Source organism: Eucyclogobius newberryi, unplaced genomic scaffold (assembly GCF_026437365.1).
Source record: "Eucyclogobius newberryi isolate DKJ021-1_F unplaced genomic scaffold, fEucNew1.0.hap1 SCAF_15, whole genome shotgun sequence".
In the NCBI taxonomy this organism is placed as follows: domain Eukaryota; kingdom Metazoa; phylum Chordata; class Actinopteri; order Gobiiformes; family Gobiidae; genus Eucyclogobius; species Eucyclogobius newberryi.
In genome coordinates this window covers 13,746,488-13,766,472 of record NW_027315779.1, presented here as the reverse complement: position 1 = coordinate 13,766,472, position 19,985 = coordinate 13,746,488, and the positions used below count along the sequence as shown (strand labels likewise).

The 19,985-nt window shown below is 41.0% G+C and overlaps 1 protein-coding gene across 1 annotated transcript in view; it reads left to right on the top strand.

Annotated features, from left to right (window-relative positions):
• The window catches only part of mtus2a (microtubule associated tumor suppressor candidate 2a), a 55,598-nt gene extending 36,451 nt beyond the window's left edge, over positions 1 to 19,147 (top strand). The window contains 12 exon segments of the mRNA XM_072446091.1: positions 4,785 to 4,946; positions 7,883 to 7,981; positions 13,658 to 13,848; positions 14,848 to 14,973; positions 16,784 to 16,850; positions 16,919 to 17,133; positions 17,212 to 17,317; positions 17,521 to 17,594; positions 17,672 to 17,770; positions 17,854 to 17,973; positions 18,095 to 18,195; positions 18,296 to 19,147. Of these exon segments, the coding sequence (XP_072302192.1) occupies positions 4,785 to 4,946; positions 7,883 to 7,981; positions 13,658 to 13,848; positions 14,848 to 14,973; positions 16,784 to 16,850; positions 16,919 to 17,133; positions 17,212 to 17,317; positions 17,521 to 17,594; positions 17,672 to 17,770; positions 17,854 to 17,973; positions 18,095 to 18,195; positions 18,296 to 18,827 (1,892 nt within the window). The 3' untranslated portion in view covers positions 18,828 to 19,147.
• The last annotated feature ends 838 nt before the right edge of the window (positions 19,148 to 19,985 follow it).

The window sequence follows — 19,985 nt, the reverse complement described above, 5'->3', positions numbered from 1 at the left end:
TGGCCCCTGGTGTTGAAAACGGATGAATAAATGAATAAATATAGATCTTAAAGATGCTGTCACAATGATTTCTATCAGAACCATCATGACAGTTATGATTTCAAATTGATGAGGGCCATTTATCTTTCACCTCTGGGTCCTGACAGAGGACAGGAGGCGTGCACCTGCCGCTAACTGCTCCACCGTTAACATCTAATCTCCATCTCAACACGGAGCATATACTGTGAACCTGTGTATTCAGCCTTAACCTTGACTCTGACAAATAGTCCCCAATATGAGTATAATACTGGCTATGAATATATACGTAATTCCTCCATTACATTTTGGGTTATTGCAGTCAATGTCTGTCCAGTTGTGAATGTTGAGGGGATGTTTACTATTATAAGGCTAAAATGCTAATTGCTGATGGAGGTAAGATTTAAGAGTAGTTAGTTTACGGAAGGAAAAGAATTCTCAGCTAAATTCTTACTGAGTCTTGTTTTTTCATCCCAAAGTAATATTTCTTTGTTGCAAATTAATCAGTCCATTATTTTTTGTGATTTTAAACCGTGAACAGACAAATCATGTCTCAGTCCTAATTCTTTGTCTTTAAAACTAGAGGTGAATAATCTGTTCAAAAAGTGTTGCCTCTGGATGGAGGTCAAACTTATGCCAAATCAATGTGGTAATCAGGCGCATGTTTTTATTTTGATTGCCCCAAATTGAAAAGTGAAATGAAATAAGTTGACTTTAAAGTAAACAGTTGCTCTAAAATATATAGATATTATTCCTGTGGTCTAGTTGGTGCTCTCAGTGGTGAATGCCCTCGGTGGCCTGCCTTTTGAAGAATCAGACTTATTCTTTGTCACCTCAGCAGAGCCGGCTGTGCTCCGCATGCTGCAGTTCTGTGCGTGAGAGCGAGCACCTGCCCGGCTCTTTTAGCACAAGCAGATACTGCTGATTTAGGAGAACGGGACGCACTGGGACAACGTATTCCCTTTCATGCATCCACCTTCCTCTGAACCAGATGTCTTGTGTTGTCCTAGTCCTGCACCAAAAAACAAACACAAGTGCATATCAGAAAATGTATGACATTTGAGATTATGAATTTAATAGTAGTATGTAAGTGTGTTTGAATTTAAATGGAAACATTTTGGGCAATTTATTGAAATGTTGATAAAATCGTGGCTGTTGTAAATATTTACGTAATATCGTTTGTGGTAAAAAAAAATACAAAAATAAGGGTAAAAGAAAAATCCTCCAGCTAAGGTCGTCCTAGTCTAGTTGTAGATCTGGTTGTTCTCACTGCTCCTGACAGGTTGCCCTAGCAACATTGAAAAATAAGTCAAATGCAGAGAACAGATTTCCCTACGGGGACAATAAAGTGTGGTTTCCTTTTTGCAATATAATGACCAAACTACCAGACACATGCACAAACTCCCAACTCAAGAAATAACTTTATTTTAAATGAAAAAACACTACCTTTTCTTTATTTCCTTTTTATTTTGCCCCCTTTTTCTTTTCTTTTTTTTGCATTTGCAGTTTCCATCTTCACGAAACAGCTCGTCTCTGCTGGCCTTTTTCCTGCATCATCCCATTTTAGTGTTATTTTACAACTAAAAGACCCCTACAGTCCTGCTCTTCCATCCCTGACAGTCGGCATTTCCCATCCACAATACATACTGTCAACTCCTTCACCCAATTATGGCGGTGTTCAACTCTCATCTCCGATCTGGAGTCATTTCACTTGTCCGTGCTTGACCTATGGCTAATAAGCATGACTTTGCTGACAGTAAATCAATTTGTGTCAGCTACATTCATAAGGCTTATGTTTAATGCTTTTTGAGTTTGGTAATGACCAATTAGAAGTGGACTTAATTATCTGTTGCTTTAAAGAAGAATATGCAAAAAGCGTTGTCCTTGGTGGATTCAAAACCACTGAGACAACAAAGTGCTATTTGCTGACAGGCAGAGAATGGCAGAATTATATCTAAAATCATACGTCAGGCTCTAATAAGGGAAGTGTTCCATAAACCGCCTGTATAATCAATGCCGTCTGAGACTCAGGGGATAATTAAGCTTTGGGAATAGAAAACATGAGATATTTATGCCATTATGGATTCAGCTTTTAAATGTGGTGAGATTCCAAGATCAGATTTGGAAATTGTTTGGATTTAAAGCAGCAATTTCCTTTTATTGATGCAAAACAAATATTTAAATAATTTCTGTCTCATAATCAGAGGTGGGAAGAGTATGGCTAAAAATGTAGACGAGTAAGAGAACCATTATTTCAAAGTTTTAGCTCTTATTAGAAAGGTAAAGGTAAAGGTAAAAAGATATTTGAAGAAACGTAGACTCAAGTAATTGTCCAAGTACATCACATTCGCTTTATAATTAGAAATTAATCTGATTGGAAATATTCAGGACTTATAATATATAATAAAGTGAATGAAGTAAATAGTAAATGAAGTAAATAAAATAATGATTTTAGTCTGCTAAGGAAAGAGTTGAAGTTAAAAAGGGTGTTTGTCATGCCCCTTGAGTAAGACTTGGCAGAGCAGAAATGCGTTAAATAAACCATGTTCAAATAAAAGCTTTTCCACTTCAGTGCCTTGTTTTCAATTTCAATTCAATTCAATTTATTTTTGCAACGCCCAAAATCACAACAACAGTTGCCTCTGAGGGCCACAGTGAAAAACGAATCAAGCAATGTCCGTGGTGGCGAGGGACGATGTCCCAGAGTCCTCTGTCCTTAGACCCTCCTTCTCGGCCAGGAAAAACTACAAAAAACCTCCTTGGGAAAAAGTATAAACCTGGAGGAGTTCCAGAGTGAAGGAGAGATCTGACTCTCACAGACGGACGCGAGAGAGACAGTGGAGCTGGAGCCACTCTTCAGGCAGATGAGGGACCGTCCACACGGGGCAGGGACCGCTTCACCAGGAGAGGGGCATCTGGGTCCACAGGTCCTCCGGAGTGAGAGAAAGAAAAAGAACAGGCAATGAACAGTTTGCAAGTGGAATTGAATATTAAATATTGTTTGATAGAATAAGTAGTCAAAAGCAGAGGATAGAGCTCCAGCTGCCATACTTCCCGCATAGTTGCTCCTAGGGCAGCGTAACTGAAACTGTGGGTTTATATTTCTGTTCCTAACTAGCCTGACCATCAGCCATTTCAAAGAGGAACGTTTTAAGCCTGGACTTAAATGAAGAGACTGTGTCAGCATCTTTAACATGACAGGCGCTTGGTAGCTAAACGTTCTACCTCCTACTGTGCTTTTAGAGACTCTTGGGACCACCAGAAGGCCAGCATTTTGAGCGCGAAGAGCTCTGTTTGGACGATATGGTTCTATAGCATCTTTGAGGTAGGATGGGGCCATGCCATTTATGGCTTTGTAGGTCAGGAGTAGAATTTTAAATTTGATTCTAAACTCGACAGGAGCCAGTGAAGAGACTTCAGCACTGGCGTGTTTTGTGTGTTTTCACTGCTTATTTTCCACCCTTGGCAGACTATAATCTTTCTTTTGTAACGGAGGAATTCTCTATAATAAGTGTGTGTAGCTTGTCAGCGACCGGCTTTTCTTTGTAATCCCAATCCCATTGTATGAGATCCACAAACAGAACACACTATTCATGGGGGATTTGAACCTCTGCAAAGACAACACAGACTCACTTAACGCAGCCATTAGCCTCTCATAGCGACGATTTAATCATCTAACTGCGAGCCCTTGACAAACATCATATTTCCTCTGTGTTCACCTACGAAGGGAGGAAGTGTCCTTATTTATCGGGGACATTATCGGGGGACAGTGTGCGCGGGACTGTGTCAACTGTCCGTCAGTCATTTGAACGATTATTCCTCCGTCGTGGGAAAGACGGGTGGTGAAAAGTGTGTTTGCGAATAGAATTTTCCTGTCTTCGCGTGTGTCTGTCTCTGTGTGTGTGGCTCTCGGGGTTAACCAAAGAGAGATTGAGATCAGTGGCGCAGGACCAAAAGGTTATACTCCAATTTTTCACTTCACAGAACTTCAAATTTAAAGTCTCATCACAGCCAGAAAAGACTTCTGCTCTCGAAAAAGAGGAGGTCACTGCCATTAAGTAAAAAAAAGAACAAAATAACTGTCTATCTCAGCACCAGAACATTATCTCAGGCCAATATGTGGTAATTTACTGCTTATTCTACTTCTCACTGACCATAAAGCGGAGGAAGTGGAGTAAAGGGCCCTGAGTTTGACTCCACGTGGGGCTTTTCTGTGTGGTGCTTCCAGTAAGAACTAAAAAAACTAACTATTTTGATACTTTATTATCCAGAAAGTGTTATTTAAAATTGGGTACATGGTAATATATATTAGACAATCGGAATGAATAATTGTGATTATTGTTTTGCTAGTCAATTAATTGGGGGATTAGAAGTAACGTTTTTTTGTAACCAAATTTGGCAAAGATGAAGCTAAAGTAATGCCGTTTGAAGACTGGTCTGTTTATACTTGCAGAGAAAATAGTTTCCTGTGTAATTTTGATGTAATTCTTGCTACGTATGAGCCATAAAATCAGTTTTCATAGCTCATGGCATGTTTTAGAGTCTATGTATCTTCCATGTAACTATTATTCAATGACTAAAGTAGTTGACAATGTTCTCATTAATCAGTTGGTTGATTGAATAGTTTCAGCCTGAATATTGATGTTTCCTCTCAACATAAATCCTAACTCTATAACTCTAACATCGTGACATTCTTACTTCCAATATTTAGTCAAACATGATCAAGCTTGGCTGAATACTCTTAACGTGTACTGTATGTATTTGTCCAGGTCTGAGTGTGAGCGATGAGCCCCCCCCGCACAGAGTGACCACTGGACCACCGTCAGTCACCGAGCACCAGAGAGGACCGCCATGTCGCAGCCTGCAGCCGCCCTCCACCCCTGCCCTGCCCCGCCGCTACCTGCCCGCACAGCCCCGGAGCTCCCCCGGAGGTCAGCACACGCCACACTGGGACACACGGTTAATAGTACAGGTGGATGCGTGTTATGTGAGAGTGACTGTGAGTTTGAGTCTAAAAACACCTCACATTTTACCCTCGACTGCAAATGTAGAAATCGCCGGTAGAAATCTTTTTAAATCAAGAAATGGACATTTATTTGTCTTAAAGGGTATTTATTTAGGAATATGAGAAAATACATAGGCCTATACATAGCAGTTCTCTTCATGTAACAAATTGCCTTGAATCACACTGAGATTTATCACGTTCTCTGTGCATTTAACACATTTTGGAGACAAGCTAAAATTGATGAAATATGCATGTTATGTACAAAGGATTATGAATGCACTGGAAAAACACTACAGGGACTGAACTGTGATGCGAATGTGTGACACATACGACATACCATACATAACAGTCTTCATTATCTTCTGTTTTAGGTGATTAAAGCCCCTATGCACCATAAAGATCCTTTGCATTTGTATTTGTATCACTGTATTTAAAAACCAAGTCTAAGCTAGTTCTTGTGCGTTTTTCTTTTCTTTTTGAACTGAACCAGAAATAAATCAACTCAGTAAATTGACCTTATTTTAAGAACCGCAGGTATAAAGGACACGCACTTGTGCAGCATTGTTTACAGTCCACCGGGGAACATTGTGTTAAATTAAAGAATAACTCTGCACCCTCTTACAAATGCATTACAGCCTGGTTTGCATTTGAACCAACAAATCCATATATTCCTCAATGCATTACTTTCATTACTTTACAACTCGTATATTTCAAATGCAAGCAACACTTGCACTGCCACATCTCACGTGTTGCTCGGCGCTGCCTGTAAAGTGCTCAGGGATGTAGCGAACAGCCACAGTGGCAGATGAGGAGGCTCTGCACACGCTCACTTTCACACATGAGGTTTACACCAAAAGGCTCGTAGTATCACACTTCATTTCGCAAAACACTTCCACGCCTTTAAAATGCGCAAGCAGCTGATGGAATAAACAGCACATAGTGAACGCTGTTATTTGTCTGTGGAGAGAGGTCTGTGTGGCTCCGGTTTGAAGAATACTCAGTGAAAGAGTGTTACATAATAGTTTCGAGTCATCTAAATGCATTGGATGTATAGTTTAGTCTGAAATGTAGTTTTAATGAGAATAGAATAGGCTGTAAGTAGGATGGAATAAGTTGTTGGGTTAAAAGTATGTGTTGGAAATAATTGGAGGTAAATCAAAGCTGTTTAAATTCAATATTACACTTGCATCAATAAGAATAACCATTAACCATTAAATCATTTTTCCTGATTTTCTTCATTTAAATTTCAAATATGGACATTATAATATTTAATAAAGACTATTCAGTTGCTACTTCTGATTTTACATACCAAATTTATCGACAATTGTATGGTCATTATTCCAAAATATGTATTGGTTGGCTTTTATGTACCCAGTAGGTAAAGGGTTTTAAAGGTGGACTATGTAACATTTCTGGAGTGTTCCACAGAATAGCATTAAACTGGTCTATCTTGCATTCAATCCATTTCAGGTGTTTTCCTTTGCTAAACACACCTCAAAAACACGCATTCTGTGAACGTGATCGCCTCTCCATGGATCAAACCTGTCATTTAGCCTGGTTGAAGTCACCTGCTGGTCTCCGTGGAGATAGAAGCCTTTAATGCGATACTGTGGAACTAGGCCTCTCACGATAATAACTAAATCACATCACAGAATCACAAAAACATTTCAAACAATAATGCTCGATTTCAAAAGCAACAATCAGTCAAGTCATGATTCATTCTAGAGGCGCTGATTAAAACATGACAAACAAAACTAAATGAGAGTTGGAAATGTTTTGGGGTCAATAGTAATTGTTTGTGCATTTGCATTGCACTGTGGGTCATTTTTTAGTTCCAATGAGGTTTGAGCTGTAGATGGTCAAACAAGTAACTTCTATAACCAATTACATATAGTTTGTACTGACGATCTAATAATGATGTCATACGTTTAGACTTTACTAGGATTAACCTGCTTTATGTTGCACCTTTTAATGACCTTTTTATGTTGCACCTTAAGTTCCTATGTTTGTGTTCAATGGCAATAAACCTTTTCTGATTCTGATCCTTCTGGAATAAAAGCAATGGCACGGACTTCCTGTCGTTTTCCACAGATTTTTCAAAGTTTTCTCCACAAATTCCTGCTTTGATCGGTGTAAAACTATAATTCACAAGTCTTGTCCCTGCTCTTGTCCTCAGTAGATTGTGTGGCCGTGCGTCTCCCTAACAACAGTCTCCCGTAGTGCGATCACACACTGAGAACAGAGCTTTGTTCCCCGACAGTGAGTTAGGTCTCTCCTGGGCTGAATCCGCTCTCCGAGGTCATTTGGGGATTTGTGTTCAGGATCTAAGGCTCCTCTGCTATTACAGGTTTAAATATCTGCTTCTCTATCTATTTCACTCTACATTTATCCTTTTTTTAACAAAGTAGACCCCATATTCACTCTCATCTATCACAGCATCCGTCATAGCACTTTGGAGCGTCTCATCTGCTTTGTCCTACTGAGTTTGCATTATTTACATCCACTCAGAATTATTAAAAGCTTTCTTCAAACATGTAATGAGAGAAATACCATTAGAAATATGCTCACTTGTCGGTGCAAAAAGTCTCATGTCACGGGAAAAACAAGGGTTAGAAGTGCTTCTCTTTTTTTACCCACAATCCCATGGGGCATACACAGCAGGGGGAGGAGATAGCAGGAGATCAAAGAGCAAGGGGGGGGACTTGGGATAAAGTTAGACGAAGCAGAAATTTAGGTGTGGAAATGTAGTCAAAAATGTCAAATAGGGAAAATGCACTTTGAAGTTTGATTGACACACAGACGGAAGGTTGCGGCCTCATATCCCAATTGAATGTCAAATTGGTATTTTTTTGTAATTTACAGTTGGTCGAAAAGAGTTTCAGAGGAGTTCAGAGGTCACGCGCTCGCTGCCGTCTTCTCCAAAGAGACTTGCTGTGGTTCCTCCTAAGCCACAGTCTCCAGGTATGTCATGTCTTATGTCATATTTCATCATACATTAATAAATACATGAATAAATACTGTAGGCTTCTGCTTCCCGACCGTGCATATTATGATCCTACCCAAAGTACTCACATTGATCTTGATTCAGTTAGATAACGGACACAGTTCCTCATTCAATTGGTTTTAATTAGCTATGCTTGGGGGTGGTACAATACTGACCTTTGACCCCTTTAAATATCCTGTACTGTGCAGGGTTAGATGCCACAACTCGCCAGTCGTCTCAGCTTTTCTGATCTCACTGACATAACGTAGTAGTTCACTGCAGTCCATTGTCTGATGTTCTCTGTCCACATCTTCCTCTCTTCATCTGTCCACATCTGCCTCTCTTCATCTGTCCACATCTTCCTCTGCCTCTCTTCATCTGTCCACATCTCCCTCTGCCTCTCTTCATCTGTCCACATCTTCCTCTCTTCATCTGTCCACATCTTCCTCTGCCTCTCTTCATCTGTTCACATCTTCCTCTCTTCATCTGTCCACATCTTCCTCAGCCTCTCTTCATCTGTCCACATCTCCCTCTGACTCTCTTCATCCGTCCACATCTTCCTCTGCCTCTCTTCATCTGTTCACATCTTCCTCTCTTTATCCGTCCACATCTTCCTCTGCCTCTCTTCATCTGTTCACATCTGCCTCTCTTCATCTGTTCACATCTGCCTCTCTTCATCTGTTCACATCTCCCTCTGCCTCTCTTCATCTGTTCACATCTTCCTCTCTTTATCTGTCCACATCTTCCTCTGCCTCTCTTCATCTGTTCACATCTCCCTCTGCCTCTCTTCATCTGTTCACATCTTCCTCTCTTTATCTGTCCACATCTTCCTCTGCCTCTCTTCATCTGTTCACATCTCCCTCTGCCTCTCTTCATCTGTCCACATCTTCCTCTGCCTCTCTTCATCTGTTCACATCTCCCTCTGCCTCTCTTCATCTGTCCACATCTTCCTCTGCCTCTCTTCATCTGTTCACATCTGCCTCTCTTCATCTGTTCACATCTCCCTCTGCCTCTCTTCATCTGTCCACATCTTCCTCTGCCTCTCTTCATCTGTTCACATCTGCCTCTCTTCATCTGTTCACATCTTCCTCTGCCTCTCTTCATCTGTTCACATCTCCCTCTGCCTCTCTTCATCTGTCCACATCTTCCTCTGCCTCTCTTCATCTGTTCACATCTGCCTCTCTTCATCTGTTCACATCTTCCTCTGCCTCTCTTCATCTGTTCACATCTCCCTCTGCCTCTCTTCATCTTTCCACATCTTCCTCTGCCTCTCTTCATCTGTCCACATCTTCCTCTGCCTCTCTTCATCTGTTCACATCTTCCTCTCTTCATCTGTTCACATCTTCCTCTCTTTATCTGTCCACATCTCCCTCTGCCTCTCTTCATCTTTCCACATCTTCCTCTGCCTCTCTTCATCTGTTCACATCTCCCTCTGCCTCTCTTCATCTGTTCACATCTCCCTCTGCCTCTCTTCATCTGTCCACATCTTCCTCTGCCTCTCTTCATCTGTTCACATCTGCCTCTCTTCATCTGTCCACATCTTCCTCTGCCTCTCTTCATCCGTCCACATCTTCCTCTGCCTCTCTTCATCCGTCCACATCTTTCTCTGCCTCTCTTCATCCGTCCAAATCTTCCTCTGCCTTTGTTGCTGTTCTTCTAGAAGAAGTCTTTGCAAGGCATTGTGACGGACAATGTGGCCAAAATTTCTCTATTTATGAAAGTTCTTGTAGAGATCTTCGTCAGGGCCAACTTGTTTTCTGACAAATAGCTTAAATATGTTTGATATCAAATAAATGCTGATGGGCCGGTCAGATAGGACACAATGCATGTGGTCTTTCCTCTTTCTTGTCTATATTCTTCACTGTGTGCTCATGTGGTCCATGTCCAGACCCTTTTCTCTGGGCCGCGGGCGGAGCCAACAGGGCCACAGGGAGCACGAACGGGCTGTGCGAAGCCGCTTGCGTGAAAGCTGCTGCTGCCTCTTATTGAAGCTGGCTGTTTTAGTTGAATAATACGTTTATTTCTATGCGGCAGAATCAAGTTGTTTTAACGCGTATTTGCACTGCTTATCTTCCTCATAATCTCAAGATACAGGCTACTTAAAAGAGACACTACAGTAAACATGAGTTCAGACATCATTGAAGCCTGAACTGCCACTGAATAAATGTATTCTCAAGGTTACACACTCAATAAACAAGGCAAGTTACATTTAAATTAGAAAAACACAAGCACTTTAATGTTTTACAAAAGCCATGGCTGCCTCCAAACCATCCCTTATATCTACATCCTGTTCTGTCTCCTAACCCAGACATGTACTTATAATAGTCTATTTGTGTACAACCTCGTCTGCTTTCACACCCACAAACATTGAGTCATATAGGAAGTCGCTATTGCCATCTCTGCACATAAATCAATACTCTACTTTCGCGTTGTGATTTTTACAGACTGGATATAAAATGTTTCTTTTAGTCACTCAATATGTGAAGATGTTTTCCAGCGGCCAAACTACCTGCCTTGACAATGAAATTACCTTTCTCACAATACGTTTGTTATTCAAGTATTTCAAATGATTAGTTCTGTTATTTTTTCTGCTTTTACCACAGCAAGTTTAAAGGTCCCATAACATGCAAAATCGACTTTTCAGAGCTTTTAACCTTCTTACATTGCTATTTGTGCTTCATATATGTACCCAGAGTGTTTTTTTGATTGATTCCCTCAGTGTTTAGCTATATTACAGACTATCTCCTTTCCTCGAATATCCAAACTGACGGGGGTGGATGCAAGACCGCGTCATAACCACAGGCACGCGTCATTGGGGTCCAAGGTCTGGGTGATATTTCTTAACTATTATGTTAAGGATGTTGCACAACACTTATTATTATCAATTATACACTTAGGATAGACTATGAAACGTGAAAAAAAGCATGTTATGGCACCTTTAAGGACAAAATGTTCAGTCGCTGCCTATTTTATCCCTCCCACTAACAGTAGCCGTGGTGGAGAGATCGTTTATGTTGGTCGTTATATCTGTCAGTTATGCTTTTCTGGTGGCTTTAGAAGGGAAAGAAGGTTGTTCCTAAAGTACAGCAGATTAAACTGGGTCTGTTCATCTTTCTTTATTGTGGACGTGTTGCTCTCCGCCACAGGCTAGTCCTTTGTCTTCTCCTTCCCACTATTAGCAAAGTGCCTTACCTATATATTTATATCCACCCTTTTGGTTCAAAGAAAGGAAAACAAAGCCTTTGTTGTGCATTGTCTACTTTGCATCCAATATTAAAACATGTCTTGTGTTCGTTTACCAAAATAACATCTCCATATGTATTCAGCTTTGGCTTTTCACAACTAAGTAATATATTGAATAAACCTTTCTTTCATTACCCACATCCACAGCACACGCCTCCACCAATAGGATTTGCAGATTCTCATTATCCTTAATTTTGAGGAAATGCCTTTGCTCCTTCAAATTCAAATATTCACTTGACATAACCTTTCAATTTGTGTCATAGCGAAGTCGAGACTCACACCGTGCACAGAATTGTAATACTCCTTTAAGCTGCACATATTGCTCTGTCGTCTTTGCTGTAATAGACTGTAGTGTGAAGCAGCACCAGTGTCCAAACAGATGTATTCACATAGAAATACTGTTAACAAGTATTATCCATAATTTGTGCACATTTTTATTACTACCTACTACCAGTATTCAGAAATGATATTCCTCACCACGTTTTGTCCACATTTTGTGTACCGGTATACAATAAAACATTAAAACGATGCTATCTATATGCATAACAAACTTCAACCTTTCGCTATATCCCTTGAAACCATGAATGCCAAACAACAGATTTTTCTCTTGTCTTCTGTGAATTACGATTGCTCAGAAATGCTTCTCTGACATGTTAAAAAGCATGTTCTGTACAACACTGTCAAATCCAGGTTTATTTGTGTTATTTTGTTGGTCACAATTCCCCGAACAGAATAATGGTGTGAGCCCTGTTGATTAAAATATCTCAATTCTTTGACAAATTAATTCACATCTTTATTTCAACATTTCAACAGTCAAATTACAATTCCTGTGGTAATCCCGTGCTCTTTTGTTTCAAACCCCACGCTCCGCTCCTTTATCCTTGGCCCACAGCTCGCCTCCCATCTCATCCCCCACTAAAGCACCTCTCAGTCATTACCTGGGACCCCCCTCACCCCACATCCCGGCCCGCAGCCTCCCGTCGTCATGGTTACGCACTACAATGGTCCACCGAGTCTGAGCGATGCAGCATCAGGCAGGTGGAGGTGTCGCTGTGGTTTCTTGTTATTCATCAATATAAGGCCAGTCTTTCTTTCCCCTGCACAGTCTCCTCTCAGACGCGCTGACCATGTTTCATAAGACTAATGTAACAAATGTAGTTGCTTTTGTTCTTTTAAAACAGCATTTGACCTATAAGTGTCAAATGTGTCTATACGTGATTTCAACATTTCTCACATTTGTATTTATACTTCTCAAAACAACAATATATTACAGCATAAGATTGCTCTTCTATAAGATAAAAGGCAACACTCAACAGTAAACAGGCATCACTTCTTCAGATTTATAGACAACATTGGTTAATTTTCCTCTTCTGTGTTGCCCCTTTCTTCATCGCAGACGTCTCATCCAGCTCCACAGTCTGCGAAGAAAGGCAAAGTATGTAAAGCAGTTCAAATAACATGAGGCGTAGTGGCTGAGGTGACTAGAATGAAACACGTTACGGGAGTGTCAGTTTTCCTTTAAGAGGAGTTCGTAGCTGATCTATGGGGTGCTGTGTGACTCTGCCTGCGGCTCCTTCTACATCATGTGACACGGTGACACATGCCGAGGGTAATCGTGTCGGCTATGGCTTAGTGGCCGTTCCCGCTAAGACCAGTTACTTTTTGTTCAAATCAAAGCGATCAGTCAGCGTGTCTACACAGTTAAACCGCATTGTTTGTTGTCTGCGCTGTGACTGATGCAACTCAATCACATACACACTAGTGCTTGTATTCTTCTTCTCGTAAGGAGGTCATCATGATGAGGCAGCCTTCTCTGTAAAACTGGGTTCAATTAATGTGAGATCATCTGTCTTGTGAACACAGTCATTAGCAATAGGTCGAGTCTAATCTCAGCTGATTCAATCTCATCAGTTTCATTATTAAGGACGGATATGTCCTAGTTACCTCATAAATGACATATGGGAGTGACACACAGTATGGATGTTGTATTGTGTACGGATGTTTGTTTGCATTTTAAAAGGTTTTATGCCATAATATTTACCATCTTCAGCCCAGGAAATTATGGATAACATTTCATTTGCTGCAGTGAAATGGAGAATACTACATGCACTAGACTCTTGTTAATGAAAATAATGTTATTGTTCACCAAAGATAGTTCTATACATTTTTAAATGATGGTTAAACACATGTTGGCTGGTCAAATGCATATTTAAACGTAAAGGAAACAAGAAATAATGTTGTATTGGACTTTTCCTTCTGTATTTAAATTGAGTTTGTAGTATTGTGTCACCAGCTTCTCAAAACTAATAATGATCGTAATTATGACTTATGAGAGTGTCGTCAATATTGATGTTTGGAAGTGTTTATGCAGTTGCGTTCCAACATCTAACTGAATTCTCCTCCGCCTCCAGTTCCGACAGACCAGCGCCCCTCTGCAGTGGTGCGTGGGTCGGCGCCACCTGGATCGCCCCGCCGCGTGGCCCCCCTCAAACCTCAGCCTCAGCACCAGGAGGAAATCCTACAGAGGGAGAAGGATGAGGCCCAGCAGAAAGAGCGAGAGCGACAGGATGAAGAGAGGCAGAGAAACGAACAAAGAGCGGAGGTAAACTACATACAGGATTGTGTAAACCCAGTGCCCCTAATATTTAAGACTCTTGCAATTTATTATGAACTCAAGGCTTAAGCTTTCTGTATTTGTTTACCCGGGATGTAAAGACTGCATTGGCCTCTCAAAGCTCAACGATCAAAAAGAAGAAGCTACAATGAATCTAAACTGTATATAAATGTAACTCGACATTACAATCCCGGCTTTTTATAATTCCCTGTCACATCGCAATCGTTTCTATGAGCTCAAAGACCAACGAAGCTAAGTTAACATAAGATAAGATAAGATAATCATTTATTGTCCACACATGGGGAAATTTCATTGTTGCAACGCAGGTAGATACAGAGGTAGATACAGAGGAAAAGAACAGATCACTTATAGGATGTTTGAAAAAACACTTTCAGTAGAAGATCTCCTATAAACAAAAACTCCTATAGACAAAACCCAACAAGGGATGGAGGGGAAAATAATAAAGATAAAATAAATAAATAAATACCATTGCATGTGATCACGACAGTAATTGCACATGAATTGCACATATGACAGGATTGCACATGGTTAGGTCAGTATTGCGAGTGTTCTGGACTAACAGTGTTTGTTATAAAGTCTGACAGCAGCAGAAAGGAAAGACCTGCGAAACCTTTCCTTCACACAGCGAGGGTGGATCAGTCTCTCACCAAAGTCTCAACCAAAGCAAACTTAAGATCTCACTGGTTTAAAAAAAGGAACTAGGATCACAAACTGAAGCTGATGTTTTTCTCATTCTCAGTATATAGAGCTATATTTGATTTGAACATGTTCACCTCGTTCCTGGGAACACAACCACGTAATGCTCATGAAATTTGAAATGAAAAGTGTTTGTGTTCATTAAGTTAACAAACAGCTTTGTATGAAATGGTTGCAAGACTCTTTTGCTATCTTACCATGTAGAAACAGCACTTTTGTTTAGCTATTGTTCTTAAAGTGATGTAAATGTATTGTGTGTGTGAGCTGCAGGTCCAGAGGCTGCAGGGGCGATGCGAGCAGCAGGAGACGCAGCTAAGAGCTCTCAGAGACGAGCTGAGGAGGATGTCCTTGGGTCTGGAGGCTTTTATCATCACCACTCAACATTACTGTCTCAAGGTACAGTAGGCGGCTAGAATAATAGCACTTAACTCTTATTGTCAAACATAAAAGTCTTGACTTTCAGATGAAACGCTTATAAATTTCATGACAATGGCTTTTTTTGTAACTGAACAGACAAGATGTGACAAGATACATCCAATAATTACCCCTGCAAAGGTGTTGGGCCTATTTAATAATAAACTCTGTTGTCAGCCTTAGATTTAACTCAAAATTTTATAGAAACCACTCAAAAACCTTGGGGGGGAAAACGACAACGAAAAGTGCTAAATTATTAGAAATATTGGAATAACAAATGACTAAATCAGTAATCATACTGATTCCAAGCAAGTTTTTATCATTTCAGGTAAACGCAAAATTCTATACCAGTCTCTCCAGCAATTCACAGGCTAAAAAAAGATCAATACTGGGACTAGTCCAGGTTAGAATTCCGTCTACATCATTGCCACTATCGGTCTGACCAATAAATTACCCATAGCACTGCAAAAATGTGGATGAAATAAATCAGAGCTACTGCCTATCACAGTGGTACATGTTCCACAGTTTGAAAAACCCTATACAAATAAAACATGAAATGGTGGAAGAGCAGAGAGAGGAAGAGAGAGATAACAAATAAAGCAATACATGTAATAAAGTCCTTAACCAGCCACACATTGCCTGCTTTATCTCAGACATAACTATGCTGATATTATTTCTTCTATAAATGTTTTGGGGATATTAATAATACTGCACATCAGGTGTATTTCTCAGCTAAAGAGGGTGTCCTAGTTCAAACGCGGCATACACATTGTGCATATAGGAGCATATTCACAGCATGGTTAATGGGCAGAGAGAGGATCGTGTGGAACGGCAGCTGAGGGGGGTCTTTGAGAGTTCACTGTGTCAGGGAGCTCGTTTGCCCCGGCCCTGTTCATATAATGGAATGATTTGGCCTCCGAGGTGCCATAGTCCTACAGCACCGCAATGTGCAGTGAGCAGACACACGGGACCATCTGACTTCTTTATGGCTGCTGTCTGAGAGCTGCAGTCTGCTGCTCACACTTCAGGCTCACCACAGAGCAATGGCGCCCTCTGCTGCTCACACTTCAGGCTCACCACAGAGCAATGGCGCCCTCTGCTGCTCACACTTCAGGCTCACCACAGAGCAATGGCGCCCTCTGCTGCTCACACTTCAGGCTCACCACAGAGCAATGGCGCCCTCTGCTGCTCACACTTCAGGCTCACCACAGAGCAATGGCGCCCTCTGCTGCTCACACTTCAGGCTCACCACAGAGCAATGGCGCCCTCTCCTGCTCTAGGTTTGATACAACACATTTTGATTCAGCCAGAAATGTTTTTGCTTCTCCTTGTTTATGTGTTTGTATATTATATATGATTTGAAACGTTCGATAACAATGTGTTTGTGTAGATCAGGATTAAAGGGAAGAATGTGTTAAACCTATTTGTTTCTTTGTGGGATAAATGTAAGGCTAGTCATACAAGCTACACTGGGTTAGAAAAGGAGCAGCTTTGATTTGTTTTTGTGCTTGCTCACAGTTGTGATATCAAGGCTTTAAAGCTCAATAGAAAGCACATGTGCCTGAGTAAATGTATCCAGAACTTGAGTTGGGGGGTGGACACTTTATTATGTTGCCATAAAATGTTAATACATCAGTGTAGTCACAAAAGAGCCTTTAAAACACTCAAGGTGATCAAAGTGCTTTCCAATAAAACATTTGAATAAACATTACAATACACAATACACACAATAAATCATAAATCATCATTTATTACATGATATTAATGATGCTGATGTGTAACTTCATTTCAGAACAAGACATCTGAAGAGAATGAAAAGAAGCTATCTCAGGAAATCAAATCCATCCAAGAGGAGATTGGTACGTTTGCAAATCATTTTGACTTCACACAAAGCAAAGTATGAACCGTGTATGTTGCTGCTTCTCAGCATCCCACTCACAGCGCTGGGAGAGGCTGCACCGGGAGAAGACGTCCCTGGAGGTGGCCTTTGAGCACGAGCTGCAGGAGCTACAGCTGCAGCAGGAGGCGGAGCTCGCAGCAGTGGAGGCGGGACTTAGAAAGTGCCACTCAACCGAGACGGAGCACCTGAGGGCCGAGCACCGGTCCGAGATGGAGGAGCTGCGCACCCAGCAGCAGGAGCAGGTACGACTCTGAGGACATCATTGAGACGGAGGTGATATCAGTCAGATCAGTCACATCGTTCTGTGTGTGTTTGTGCAGGTGGAGGAGATGACGGTTGGACATCGGGCTGCAATTCAAGAGCTCAGAGACATGCACAACATCACCATGGCAACACTGCACGAGGAACACGCTCGGACGATGAGAGGTAACTGTCAGTCAACGCACTGGAGGATAAGTAACTAAAGCTCAAGGGATCACAAGCCGGTCTACTCCACTAATGAAGTGTGTCTGCCACATTTTATTTTTGCTTTTGCTCGGTATCAGAGCTTAAGTATTCGTAGTAGAAATGTATATTGTAAAGACATGACTAAATGTTTTCTGCGACTTACCATGATTTCACTGTTTCAGACTTGCGGAAAGCTCATGAGCAGCAGAAGATCCTGCTTGAGGAAGACTTTGAAAAACTCCGGCTTTCTCTTCAAGTACAAATCCTCATCAAAAGCAATCGCATTGTGTGTTTGACAGGAAAAGTGAGCTAAATGTTTCTTTTTTACTGTAGGATCAAGTTGATACACTGACATTTCAAAACCATAGTCTGAGGGACCGGGCAAAACGCTTTGAGGAGGCTTTGAGGAGGAGCACAGATGATCAAATAGTGGTACAATAAAAATGACATAAATTTACATAAACTACATGAATTTAATCCACATAGTAATATCTGTTGTATTGTGTGGTCATCAGGAGGCTCTGGCCCCTTACCAACACATCGAACAGGACCTGAAGAGTTTAAAGGAAGTAGTTGAAATGAAGAACCAGCAGATTCACCAGCAGGAGAAGAAGATAACAGACTTGGAGAAAGTGGTAGGCTTAATTAGGCCATTGATGAAGCACATACTTTACTTGCACATAATGTATTGAATCTTCATTTATATATGTCTGATCTGTGAATGAAAAAAAATTTTGTGGTGGTTTTGTATTTGAGCAGGCCCAAAAGAATGTATTTCTTGAGGAGAAAATCCAGGTTCTGCAACAACAGAACGAAGATCTCAAGGCTCGAATTGACAGGAACTTGTCTCTGTCGAGGTGAATGAAAAACACAGAGAATCCAACAAATTACTTTGCACAGTCATCTTGGTGTTTCTTCATTCCCTTCCATTATTATTATTATTCTATTTTCTTGCAGGCAACTGTCTGAGGAGAACACTAACCTCCATGAGTCAGTGGAAAAGGAGAACACGGAGAAGAAGCGTTTGAGCCGTAATAACGAGGAGCTGCTGTGGCGTCTTCAGACCAGTCCTCTGATGTCCCCCTCGTCCTCCCCCTTGCACCGCTCCTTCTCCACCTCCCCTGTCCCGTCCTCACCCCTCCTGTACTCCTCACCTGTCACCGGCTGTGAGTCGCCCACTCACTGCCACGGCTGCCCTCAGCAGGCTCAGTACTTCTCTCCATCTCACAGAGCAGCCACCAATCAGAATTACTCACCTGGCCCTGCCACACCCACTCACAGAGCAGTGACCAATCAGAACCTATCTCCTGGTCCAGCCACACCCACACACAGGGCAGTGACCAATCAGAATCTGTCTCCTGGTCCGGCTACATCCACACACAGGGCAGTGTCCAATCAGAATTACTCTCCTGGTCCGTCCACGCCCACACACAGAGCCATAGTGAGCCGCTGTAATCCAGCTCCATGTCTGAGCTCAGCGCAGCGATGAAGACTCTACAAGTATCTACATTCTTCCTCCTCATTCTGATTGTTTAAAACACTGTGGTACACAGGCACGACTGTACCAGACTATTGTCTAACTGTAGAAAGCCTTTATAGTTGTTGAGAATGTGACACAGCTGAGAGTTGTATACACGGGGAGTAATGACCATGTCTTAGCTGAAGGCTGTACATAGTGTACACTAGTGATGAGGGAGGTGGCATCATAGTCCCTGTGTTATTGCATGTGTTGTCCATATCCCATTGAAACAACTGAACAGGCAGTTGCAAACTTCCTCATATTTATTATAGAGCACACAGAATACCGTGGTGTTTTTTTCTGTTTGATGCAGAAGCTTAGGTCAAATAAAACCATTAGACAGGCATTATGGAAGTCCTTATTCTGTTTTATAATTGGGAACAAAGCGCCTTATTCTCAATCCTGCTGTCACACCAGCAACTAAAGACCAACATTTTTTAACTTGTAAGACTTTGAATACATGACTTACTTTTTATATGTTTATTGTAGATGGATTCACATTACTTTGCTTTTTATTTACAGACAATTGAATTTGAAGTGAATTTTGTCAGGTCTTCCGCAAATATGTTCATTTTTTAAAGCTACAATTCACTTGTGGATCTCTCAGGTCAACTTGCAAAAAACATTTCTGCGATTTTTTTGTCTGAATGTGCAGTTTGTTTCAAATGTTGTTAGTTAAAATTATGTTTAATTTAAACATAAGAAACCGCAAGAAGATCTGCATAAGAAAACTGGAAATACTGTGCCAATTGATTTTTTTTTTTTATGACTTATTCATTATTTTTGATGTATTATTCATTATATTACATAATGTGAGTCTTCCATCTTTGTTAGAAGAGGGTGCGTTCACACTTCCTGGTTTAGACCTGATGTAGACTTGATTTGGCCCTGTTGTGGTGTGTGAACGCACCCTCAAACTCTGTATTACTATGACCTTTATGAACTGAAGTACATAAATGGTAGTTGTAAATGTACAAATCACAAGTGATCATATACAGTCATAATAGGACAGTCAGTATATAAGCTATGTATGTAAAGACATAATTGTATGTAATTTTACCTCTTGTGATATAGTAGCGTAGTCTCATGTGAACCTCAGCCACATCAATCTGCCCCCATCAAATATAA